This window comes from Wickerhamomyces ciferrii, contig 00030 (assembly GCF_000313485.1).
Source record: "Wickerhamomyces ciferrii WGS project CAIF00000000 data, strain NRRL Y-1031 F-60-10, contig 00030, whole genome shotgun sequence".
NCBI lineage: Eukaryota > Fungi > Ascomycota > Saccharomycetes > Phaffomycetales > Wickerhamomycetaceae > Hansenula > Hansenula ciferrii.
Genome location: NW_011887710.1, coordinates 104,647 through 116,904, shown reverse-complemented (window position 1 = coordinate 116,904; position 12,258 = coordinate 104,647). Strand labels below are relative to the sequence as shown.

The 12,258-nt window shown below is 30.4% G+C and overlaps 6 protein-coding genes across 6 annotated transcripts; 4 read left to right on the top strand and 2 right to left on the bottom strand.

Moving 5' to 3' along the window:
• Positions 1-35: 35 nt before the first annotated feature.
• On the top strand, positions 36-4,883 carry BN7_1476 (adenylate cyclase; the record flags this gene model as incomplete). Its single annotated transcript, XM_011277933.1, has 1 exon — positions 36-4,883. The coding sequence occupies one exon, from the start codon at positions 36-38 to the stop codon at positions 4,881-4,883; it is 4,848 nt and encodes a 1,615-aa protein (XP_011276235.1).
• A 364-nt stretch (positions 4,884-5,247) lies between these two features.
• SAP30 (Sap30p) lies at positions 5,248-5,736 on the top strand (the record flags this gene model as incomplete). Its single annotated transcript, XM_011277932.1, has 1 exon — positions 5,248-5,736. The coding sequence occupies one exon, from the start codon at positions 5,248-5,250 to the stop codon at positions 5,734-5,736; it is 489 nt and encodes a 162-aa protein (XP_011276234.1).
• A 408-nt stretch (positions 5,737-6,144) lies between these two features.
• CUE1 (Cue1p) lies at positions 6,145-6,765 on the top strand (the record flags this gene model as incomplete). The annotated part of the gene is made up of 1 exon (XM_011277931.1): positions 6,145-6,765. The coding sequence occupies one exon, from the start codon at positions 6,145-6,147 to the stop codon at positions 6,763-6,765; it is 621 nt and encodes a 206-aa protein (XP_011276233.1).
• A 97-nt stretch (positions 6,766-6,862) lies between these two features.
• Positions 6,863-8,669, bottom strand: CAC2 (Cac2p; the record flags this gene model as incomplete). The annotated part of the gene is made up of 2 exons (XM_011277930.1): positions 6,863-8,476; positions 8,538-8,669. 2 exons carry the CDS (start codon positions 8,667-8,669, stop codon positions 6,863-6,865), a joined length of 1,746 nt encoding a protein of 581 aa, XP_011276232.1.
• A 208-nt stretch (positions 8,670-8,877) lies between these two features.
• BN7_1472 (uncharacterized protein) lies at positions 8,878-10,245 on the bottom strand (the record flags this gene model as incomplete). Its single annotated transcript, XM_011277929.1, has 1 exon — positions 8,878-10,245. The coding sequence occupies one exon, from the start codon at positions 10,243-10,245 to the stop codon at positions 8,878-8,880; it is 1,368 nt and encodes a 455-aa protein (XP_011276231.1).
• A 1,165-nt stretch (positions 10,246-11,410) lies between these two features.
• Positions 11,411-12,241, top strand: PFA4 (palmitoyltransferase PFA4; the record flags this gene model as incomplete). The annotated part of the gene is made up of 1 exon (XM_011277928.1): positions 11,411-12,241. The coding sequence occupies one exon, from the start codon at positions 11,411-11,413 to the stop codon at positions 12,239-12,241; it is 831 nt and encodes a 276-aa protein (XP_011276230.1).
• Positions 12,242-12,258: the final 17 nt, after the last annotated feature.

Sequence of the window (12,258 nt, the reverse complement as noted above, 5' to 3'; positions counted from 1 at the left end):
AAGCAGCTGGCTACTCATCAATTGCTAGGGATTCTATGGGCTCTTTAGAAGGACAGTACAACATCCAGCGGGACAACCGCCAGCAGGCTTCTCGCTCAGAGGGCTCCGATGGGGATATTTCACCATTATCTTCTCGTAAGGTATCATTAGCAGATGCTCATCAACAATATCAACAGGATTACAATCAACCTATAAGTCCTCGTCATCAGGAACGGTTCCATGAATCTATCGAGGAACAAAGGGATTTGGAGGATGAAGATGATCCAATTTCACATCATCAAGGACATCATCACCAAGGACATCAGGGACATCAAGGACAAGGACATAGACTTAGTAGTGTTCCATTTAGTTATAAAGGATTTCATCAAGCTGGTAAAAATGATCCTATACCTCCTTTAGCACATCCAATTAAACCAAATAGAGGTAAAAAGAGCTTCTTTGGGAAATTTATCAATTCTATAAATGATAAAAGTTCAAGACATAATAGTTCAAGTTCTGAAAGCTCAAGTGGTGGTGGTGGAAGTAATAGAATGAGTTTTACAAGATCAAATTCTAAACATAGAACCCCATCTATTTTAAATATAAGAAGCTCTAGCTATAATGATGATTTGGGTCCTTTAACACCAGTTCATCAATCACAAGGTTCACAACAAGGTTCACAGGGGTCACAGGCACAAGTTCAACAAGGTGCTGCACCACCACCTTCTTCACAAAATCATCCAGGTGTTCAAAATGCAATTAGCTCTCATCCAATGGTTAAACATAATCCAAGTATAACTTCAAGTTTCTTTGATATGAGAAATGATTCTACAGGAGGGAATTCCGTTGTAGCTTTAAATGTTAATGACTTAAATGATATGACTGGTATTGTTGCTGAACCTCCACAAGATCAACAGCAAGAACAACAACAATTCCAACAACAAGAATCACAGGGAACAAATGATAAAATACAAAAAGATTCTTGGACTGCACCTGAGAGTTGGGATGTTAAAGGTGACAAATTAGGTTCTGTTTCAGATGATGATGATGAATATGTTGTAAGGAAAACTTTAACTACAATTACTCAATTAGATGAACAAAGATTTGACTCTAAGAATTATCATATTAGAATTTATGGTGAAGATGATGATTTCACTTCAACTTTGAAAAGACCTTACATGGAAACTGTTGATGAATTAATTAGATATATTAAAGGTAGATATCAATTAGTTGGTGATTATAAATTAAGTTTAAGAGTAGGGAAAGTTACTAAAAAATTAGAATGGAATCAAAAACCAATTAAAATTCAAACAAATTTATTATTTTTATCTGGTTATTTAGAATCAGATAGATTGGATGAAATTGGTAGAGATGACCTAAGTTATTTATTCAAATTTATTTTACATCATGATGTTTTAAAACAATTAAGTCCATTAGAAGAAGAACAAATTTCAAGAGATTTATTACATGTTAATTTGAAAAGTAAAGATTTACAAAAAATCCCTGCATTATGTTATTCACCAAAAGTTCAAAGTTTAGATGTTTCAAATAATGGTGATATTACATTACCTTTAGATTTTTTCCAAACTGCAAATTCTCAATTAAGTAATTTAAGAATGGTTAATATTAGAGCTAAGAATTTCCCACAAAATATTGTTTATGCTAAAGAGCTGGCCTCTTTAGATTTAGAAAGAAATTTCATAACAAAATTCCCTATGGAATGTTTCCGTTTGAAAAACTTATCAACTTTAAATTTAAGATGTAATAAATTGAGTGAATTACCAGATTTACCACCGAATTTAAGAGTCTTGGATATAAGTTCAAATGAATTTGAAAGTTATCCTGAATCTGTCAATAAACTAAACAATTTATTACAATTAGATTTATCTTATAATAAATTACAAAATTTACCAGAATCTGTTAATAATTTGAAAAACATGAGGAAATTAAATATATCAAGTAATTATTTAACTTTTGTTGATATTAATTTATTAAATTTAAGAACTTTAAATTTACGTTATAATGATATAACAGAAATTCATTTACATGATTCAAATATTGAAACATTATATTTAACTCACAATAATATTTCAAATATTGCAGATCCATTAAATTCATTGAAAACTTTAGATTTACAACAAAATCCAGTTACTCAATTAAATATCAAAAGTCCTGAATTACGGACATTAAATTTATCAAAGGCCAAATTAACTTTCTTACCAGATGTTATTTTAACTTTTACTAAATTGGAAAAATTAGAATTAAGTAAAAATGCATTACGTGAATTACCTTCAACTTTAGTTAATTTGAAAAATTTAAAAGATTTATCAATTTATGGTAATAATTTAGAAATTTTGCCAGATTTATCACCTTTAACCAAGTTGAAAAATTTAGATTTACATGATAATAATTTGAAATCAATTTTTGATTTTTCATTTATTGAATCTGTTAATATTTCATCAAATTTAATTTCTGAATTACCATCACCACAATTTAGTGATTTAATTTTTTTCAGAGCTGGTGATAATCGTTTGAATGATGATTGTTTCTATACAATCAAGCATTATATCAATTTAAAGATCTTATCATTAGCTTATAATAGATTAGTTGATATCCCTGCTGGTACATTGGGTAATTGTAAAAATATTGATCAATTATATTTATCAGGTAATGCATTAACAACATTACCAGAAGATTTTGAAGATATTGCAACATTAAGAGTCTTATGTTTGAATGGGAATAGATTCCGTACATTACCATCAGAATTAAGTAAATTATATAATATGGAAGTTATTGATGTCGGTTCAAATGAATTAAAATATAATACTTCAAATAGTAAATATGAATGGAATTGGAAATCAAATATTAATTTAAGATATTTAAATTTATCTGGTAATAAAAAATTAGAAATTACTGAAGATTTAAATTTACCAAGATTAAGATTATTAGGTTTAATGGATTTAACTTTAACTACACAAGCTATACCAGATGAATCTATGGAAGTGAGAGTTCGTACCACACCAAGTACAATTGGTAATATGTCATATGGTATTTCTGATAGAGTTAATAAATATATCTTATCAAGAGATTCAGTTATTGAAAAAATTGCAGGTGGTATATTAATTGGATTATTTGATGGTATAAATTCAGGTAAAATCTCACATATAATAAGAGAAAATTTCCACAAGATTTTTGAACAAGAATTAAATAAATTTGATATTGTTACTGCATTGAGACATACTTTCTTATCATTAAATAAAGTTATTAATTTCTCATCTCTAAATTCAGAAGATGGATTAACTGGTTCAAGTGTTACTGTTATTTTCATTAAAGAGAAGAAAATTTATACTGCAAATATTGGTGATTCTACTGCAATGTTGGCCAAGACTGATGGTTCATTTACATTCCTAACTGTTAATCATCAACCTTCAAGTGTTGTTGAATTTGAAAGAATTAGAACAAGTGGTGGGTTTGTTTCAAATGATGATAAATTAGATGGTGTTTCAAAAGTTTCAAGAGCTGCTGGATTTTCAGATCTTTTACCTCATATTCATTCAGGTCCTGATATTAGTGAGGCTCATTTACATGATGAAGTTTTAGTCTTGGGTACAAGAGAATTATTTGAATATTTACCAACAAAAACAATTGGTGATATTGTTAGAGAAAGTGATAATCCAATGGTTACAGCTGAAAAATTAAGAGATTATGCAATTTCTTATGGTTGTAATACTAAGACTTCGGCTATTGTTTTAAGTTTGAAAAAAGCTAAAAAAGATTATAAACCACCTGCTAAGCAACAAGTTGAAGATTCAAATTTAAGAAGATTAAGACCTGAAATTCAACCACCAGTTGGTGAATTAGCAATGGTTTTCACTGATATTAAGAATTCAACTTTATTATGGGAAAATTATCCATTAGCTATGAGATCTGCAATTAGAACACATAATGATATTATGAGACGTCAATTACATATTGTTGGTGGTTATGAAGTTAAGACTGAAGGTGATGCATTTATGGTTTCATTTCCAACAGTTTCATCAGCAATGGTTTGGTGTTTTAATGTTCAACAACAATTATTATTAGAAGATTGGCCTGCAGAAATTACACAAAGTGATGAAGGTCGTGAAGTTAAAGATTCCATGGGTAATACTATTTATAAAGGTCTTTCAGTTCGTATGGGTATTCATTGGGGTGTTCCGGTTTGTGAACCAGATATTATTACAAGAAGAATGGATTATTTTGGACCAATGGTTAATAAAACTGCAAGAGTTTGTGGTGTTGCAGATGGTGGTGAAATTACATTAACTTTAGATTGTTTAACTGAATTTAAAAGAATTGAAGCTGCACATAAATTAGTATTAGCAGGCTCAACATTAGAACAAGCGTTTGGACCAAATGAAGCTGCTGAATCTTTAAATAATGAATGTGCAATGTTAACAAATATTGGATGGAGACTTGAAGCAATGGGTAGAGTTCAATTAAAAGGTCTTGAAACTGAAGAAGAAATTTCATTAATTTTCCCACAATCATTAGGTACAAGATTTGGTTTCCAACGTAAACCAGATTTAACAGCTGAAGATATTTATAGATTGAGAGATATAACATTAAGATTAGATTATATTTTATCAAAAGTTTCAGGTTTCCAATCAAATTTTCAAAATGTTAAGAAAAATGAACATTTAGATAAAAATTTATTTGAGAATTTTATAGCAAGAATTGAATCAAGTATTGCTTTGTTATCATTACGTGATCAAACTATAGGATTATTTGAAAAAGAAACTGATTTATTTAATCTTGTTGATCAATTATCTACTTTATATAAACAAGCAAGAATTAGTGGAATTCCAAGTTCACCAGGTGGAACAATTTCTGATGATATATCAGAAATGAGTTCAGATGAATGATAAAAAAAAAACAAAGAAAAAAAAACATTTCAATGTTTGATTTATGTATATATTCAAAAGACTTTTTAACTGGTTTAAATTGACATTAATAAATAAAAAAAATTGTATTAGTATTATCAAATAAATTAGTAGATCAATCAACAAACTTCTCAGCTGTATCAGGAAACTTTCCCAAAACGGAAAATTTCGGTAAGAGCACACACTTTTGGCAGATTTGAATGTTCAATAAGTTTTCAAAATTGAGAGCATCAAAACCCTGAAATATTTTGAATTCACTTTTGTATAAAGAGACTGGATCACTTTAAGAAGTGGAATTATAACTGAATATTCACTATTTAAAAGCTTATTATAGAGACAGCACAAGATGCCACCAAGAGGATCTTCGAAAGAGGCACCGTCAGCTTCAGAATCAGAAGCAAAGAATAGTTCATCACATAACAATAACAATAATCCAAATTCAAGAGCATCCACAAAAGCTAGAAATGCAGCAGCACAAGCGGCACAAGCAGAACTCCTGGCAAGACATATTCATTCAAATGGTCCTAAGGAAAAAACAATTGCAGATCCATTAGATTTTGATTCTTTCCCAGATGAAGCATTAAGAAAATATAGAGATCATTATGGATTACCTGTTAAAAGTTCATTAACTACAAATGGTTATTTATTAGCTTCAGAAATTGGTAAGAAAACATATAGTTTTAAATCAAGAGATAGAGTAACGAAACCAGATTTAGCAAATGCTGTTAAGAAACATTTTAGTACTCAAACTGTTAAAGAAAGTGAAATTATTACAAATTTTATATATAAGGCTAATAATCAAGATAAAGCTTTTAAACTGAATTTTAAAAATTAGGATCCCTTCGGTACTTTATTAAATGTTTAAAGAAGTTTAATGGATTTTGAAATGTGTATATTAGGAGTTTGTATTTACTATATGGAATTGGTTTGGTTCCTCAATTGTAGCTCTCAAAAATAACTCAAATCACCCCTAAAAAAAGCCACAACATGCCTTTCAGATAACACTATGAAAACACAAACAGTATATATATATATCACAAATTGATACCATCTCAATCGTTAAACAACATTTCATTCTTTGGTGTTGATGAGCCTTAATTTTGCTTCTAAAATCAACCCGCGACGGCTTCCACCAAAATTAAATGAACCGCGCCTATAAATTTCAATTTGATCAACCTGAATCAATTTAACCACCAACAAGAGTTAACCTTAACAGAGACAGAACAAACAAGGTCAAGTCACAATGGACAGCTCTACAATCACATTCATCGCCACTTTGGTCATAGCGTTTATCTTTCTAAGATGGTTTATTTCTTCTGATGATGCAGATGAATTGGAACAAGAACAAGAAGCTGCTAGAGAATCATCTTCATCAGCATCAACAGCAACTGGTACACAACAAGCACAACCACAACGTTTCCGTCGTCCTGTCACTCATGATATGATTGAAGTTGTTCAACAATTGGCACCAGGTCTCACTGTGGGTCAAATTAAATTGGATTTACAAAGAACAGGATCTGTACAGGAAACTGTTGATAGATTTTTAAGTGAAGGTGGATTACCATTCCCTGAAGGTGAAGCACCAAGACCAACTGGTACTACTGGTGGTAATGATGGTCAAGATTCAAGAAATGCTACTGATAATATTAAACCTGAAAATTTGTTGAAGAAATATGGTGTTGATGCTAATGCAACAAGTTCTGGTGCTGAAACATCTAAATCTGGTACTCAAACTTGGTCAGATTCTGCAGATGAAAGAGCTAGTTCTTTACAACAAAAGAAAACTGAAATGATCTTGAAAGCAAGAAGAAGACTTGAATCACAATTGAAGAATGAACAAGATTTATCTAAATTAGAAGAATGATTTATGTATAGCGGGTTTGCTATAAATGTGATGATTTGTGTTTTTGCAACTACGTTTAGATAATTGTAGATCTATAAATAATCTTCTATTATATTCTTTAATCTATAACATGTGTTTCATTTGTTTTATGTTTATCTTCATCATTCACTAGAGTTGGTGTAACTCTTTTCAATTGATCTTTAATAGATTTTGGTTCTTTTGATTCGGATAAATCAATCACTTCTTGACCATCTTCCTTTTTAGATTCTTGTGTTGGTTTAACCTCTTTTGTTGTATTTGATTTTTGTTTCTTCTTAACAAGACCTGTAATCTCTTTCACATCATTTGTTTGTCTTTTTTTATTTTGTGATGATGGTGAAGATGTTGATTTATTATCAACTTTAACATCTTGTGATTTAGAATTGTTTAATAAAGACTTATAATCAACAATTAATTTCTTACCTAAAGAATTAAATTTAAAATTAATAACTGAACAAAATCCATCAGCTGCACTTGCAACTAAATATTCACCATTTGCAGACCATGTCAAATCTGTTAAAGTTCTATAATGAATATTTGATACAGTTCCTAATGGTTTTATATGTTGTGTATCATATATAATCACAGAATCTTGAGTTGCAACAGCATAAATCATTTTATAAGGCAATTTGAAAATTGATTCTTTCTTTTCAGGTTCATCTAATTCATAAAAAATTGGTGAAAATGATATAGCTAAAGCTGGTCTTGTTAAACCTGGTAAATGAGCAATTGGTGGTTTATTTAATCCATTTCTTGAATAAATATAAACAGTATTTATTAACTCTTCTTTAACTTCATCATTTTGTGAATTATTTTTAAAAATTCCTGATGGTGTGAATAAAAAATTACCATCAGGTGAAAATGAAAGTCTTCTGAAAAATGATTCTAAATTTTCTGTATGATAAAGCATTGAATTTTTTAAATTTTTAAAATTTAATAATGGATTTGTCTGGGTCATAACTGCTGGTAATGGTGATGAAGGACTTGGTGATTTGATATAAGGTGAAGCTGATGCGGAAGTTGTAGCACTTGATTGTGATTTCGGTAGATTTGAAGAATTCGTTATATTTGAACTGTTATTTGTTGAGTTATCATCTTCATTTGATGATTTTACAGGAGTTGGAGGTCCCATTAAACTTAAATTATTTGTAGTAGATCTTGTTGGTAATTCTGTTCTTGAAATTTTGTAAAAAACAGTTGGTGATAATGATTGATCTTTTGATGAAGGATTTGTAAGTGAATAAATATGAACAGATCTATCAGCCGATTGTGTTGCAATATATTGATTTAATGGATCCCATGCAACACCTTGTACAAAATGATTATGTTCTGCAATTTGACAAACTTGTTGACCATTTGAAGCATCATAAATTCTTGATACGTTATCAGTTGATCCTGTTATTAAATATTTTGAATCTGGTGACCATGCAATATCATAAATTTCTGAAGTACTTGATCTACAAGCATGTCTTAATATCCAAGATTCTTGAATATCTTCATCTGATTCTTGACCAAATTCTTTAACAATTGATTCACTTAAAGTCCAAAGTAATACAGTACCATCATCACCTGCAGTTGCTAATATTTGTCCTTTAGGATCAAATCTAACTGCATTAACAGCTTGTGTATGTTTGGCCAAAGTGGATAAATATTCAACTTTGTATCCGTCAGAAATTTGATTTAACCTCCAAAGCTATTCACATATAGTTAGTATTCAAATCATTTGGTATTAATTGAAGACATTTTTAACTTACTCTAACATTATTATCACCACCACCTGTAACTAATCTATCAACTTGATCATCACCGACTCGTGGTTGGAAATTGACACTATAAATAGGCTCACTGTTCTCGTGCCAATGCACACTCAATATTGACGCATCCATAATTCTTGATTATAATCTTTAAACAAGATCTAAACTTATAATTCCATTCAATATTGGTATACTGTTCAAATCTGACGCGTGTATTTATATTTCGCGCCTGTGTTGCGTTCACCGAAAACATCTGACCCGGTTTCAACTTTCAACATGAGAAGCTGTCTACAATTAATGAAGTGATATCTATACTTTTCTAAAATTTAACACTATACTTCTATTCTGTGGTACCACTTGATAATGGACGTTTGTATCTTGTTTTATTGTAATTCGCATTCTCTTTAACTATTCTAAACTTAACAACTTGACCAAATCTTGTCTTAATTGTAACATTATCTTTCAAGTCTACCCAATCAACAATTTTTTCCAATCTTTCCCATGTTAATGTAGGTGAATTTCTCTTTGTACCAATTGTTAAAAATGGTGGGTCGTATAAAGTTTTCACAGGGAGTTCAACACCAACAGGTTCAACTCTAACTGCAAATGCATCATCATTTGATACACCAAAACTTGTAATTTTCCATTCAACTTCTGGATCTTCATTAATTTTCAATTCTAATGCTGCTGATACTCTATTTCTAGATATGGGTATGAAATCTAGTTGAAAATCTATAGAGTCTTGTACTTCTGGTGTGAATATATGATTAAATTTATCGATCAAATAACTTAATAATTCAGCTTTAGAATCAACTTCAACAATATATGCACTGAAAAAAAAACTTCTTTTCAATGTCATTCTTCCTAATTTTGCTGTGGATTTCCCCTGGTCAACCAATGAATTATGTTGTTCTAATAGTTCCTCTATAAGAGCCCTTTCCTTTTTTGGTTCTAAATATTTAACTTCTGGTGAAACTGGAATTAAATTATAAATTAATTCAGGTCTAACAGCTTCGGTATATTCATTTAAAAATTTTTGGAACCCATTAAGTTGACTAGGTCTATCATCATAGATACTAACTTGCTCAATTTTATTATAATGATCTAAAATATCTGTAAGAACTTGAGTCTTATAATCAATAGTTGTATTAAAATTCCCCTTTTTCAGCATTAATCCATCATATTTAATTCCTCTTGATTCTAAAATTTCCGAAATGAATTCTATAAATTTCTTGTTTTTCCTACCAGTCATTATAATTGCTAAGGTTTCATCATCTTCATATGATAACTTTAATAAATTTTCAACATCTTGATTCCAAAATGATTCCCATTGACGTTGAGATTCAACATCCCATCCAGCACCCATATTCTTGAATATTAAAGGTTCAGACCACCATCCACCATAACTTAACATATCAGAATTAGCCAACATCCCTATAGTTTGATCATTAAATAAATTTGGATTTGGACATGGTGAATAAAAAAGTGTATTATCAAAATCATAAACATGAAGTTTCTTTATTTGATCTGGTTGTTTTGGTACATCTATATTTTTAGAGCAATCCCAGAAGGTTATAGGGTTTTCACCTGAAGAATTTATACCTTCATCTCTTTCATGGATTGAAATATTTTTACTTTTAGATCCTTTAAGTTTTTGTTTCTTGGTAACTCCACCATTAGCTTCTTTTCTTTCGTGTTTCACCGTCATCTTTGGAAGTTCTCCTGTATGTTTTTGGCTCACTGAACGCCCTAGTCTATATAGATCTATTATTGATCTCCACAACTAATTATAAAGCTATTTTAGTCAGTATACTAGTATAGCTATCTTCAGTTCAGCTTGACATAAACGTTTCGTTATTATACACAATATTTTTCGCGCATTGTACAATTTTTTTTCTTATATATTTTGAACTCAATGCTCAAACCATATAATGAACCTCAAAGCCTCTATACCATAAAGAGAACCTCTTTTAAAGAAGAAAAAAACATTCTAAAGCTTCAGATGACTCTATGGGTCTCCCTGGACCATTTAATAACAGATTTAAAAAGAAAAATCGCCCGAAATTTTGGCAAAAAGAAAAGGTTGCTTTCACTCAGAGTCGAACTGAGGATCGCTACATTACTAGTGTAGCGCCTTACCAACTTGGCCATAAAAGCTTCCTTGTAACTTTAAATTTGAGCTGATTAACAGGTTACCAAATAGTGGTTGGGGCAGCATAAACCTCCTTTTTTTGAATTTCAGTACCCCTCTGTTCCCTAAAGAGTTAAAACATAAACAAAATATGAAATTGATCTTGGTAATAAACTTTGAATCAAAAATTACTCTTTTTGTTTTCTTAGAATCTCATTTAAAACTCTCTTTTTTGAAGTTTTCCTTTCTTTCAAATCACGGTTAAATTAAGACGCGAAGTTAAAATTCCGAAAAATCAGACCTTCTATAAAATTACTGATCTGCAATCAAATATAGTCCGCCATGAACTAGAAAGCTGTTGATATCGAGTGAACAATGGCAAAAATCAGTATTCCAGCATGGCAGGGAGTGGCTGTGAGTACTATGTTCTTTGTGCATCTAATCTAGTTTGCAATATTAACCATTAATTTAGATTCCATCTGCGTTAATTGCAGTTATAGGTTATTCAAGTCATTATTTCATCTTTTCAAATGATCTTTCTAAAAATCAACAGATATGGTATGAAATTTCAATAACTATGATCTGGATTCATTATCTGATAGCAATTTTCAAAAGTCCAGGAGTTCCACCAAAAAATTTTACACCGTCACAAAATCAATGGAAAAGATGGTGTAAAAAATGTCAATTATATAAACCTGAAAGATCACATCATTGTAAAACATGTAAAACTTGTGTTTTGAAAATGGATCATCATTGTCCCTGGACTGCAAACTGTGTGGGTCATGGTAATATGCCACATTTCATAAGGTTTTTACTTTGGGTTGATTATACTACAGGTTATACACTTGTACATTTATTCAAAAGAGCTGCTACTTATTGGAATGATAGAAATTTACCTGCATATTTGATTGATAAAACACCTCTGGCTGCTACTATTATTCTCATACCTTTAAGTTTATTTGTCTTGACTACTGTGGGGATCCTAACTTTGAGAGTATTTTATCATATAATGTTTTCAGGAATGTCACAAATTGAAACTTGGGAATATGAAAGATTAGAATCTCAAATACATACAGAAAGAACTCGTGACAAAATAAGGCAAAATTATGAAACTATATTTGGTAAAGAACTTGAAAATGTATCTTCATGGTCGTTCAGTAGAGGCAGTGCTAGTGAAGATTCACAAAGTTCTGGTTCACCAAACTTCACAATTGATGATATTGTTTTCCCTTATGATTTAAATCCTTGGAAAAATTTAATTCAAGCTTTTGGTTACCCTTGGAACTGGTTATTACCTTGGGGTGGACTTTTAGGTAATGGTCTAGAATTTCCTAGAAGTGAATACGCAAGTATTCAAGATCAAGATTTGGGTTCTTTACCATGGCCTCCTGATAGTGGACATCAAGATAGATTGTCAAGAGGAGATCAAACTGATATTGTTCAAGATAATGAAACTGTTGTTACGAGAAGCTCAGGAGTTTATCATAGAAATGATTTAAATAGAACTGAATGGTATAATGATTTTGGTGAAAAACTTTCAGATTTTGGCGTTGATCTAGATGCTGAAAAATGATCCTACTAAAAAAAAAA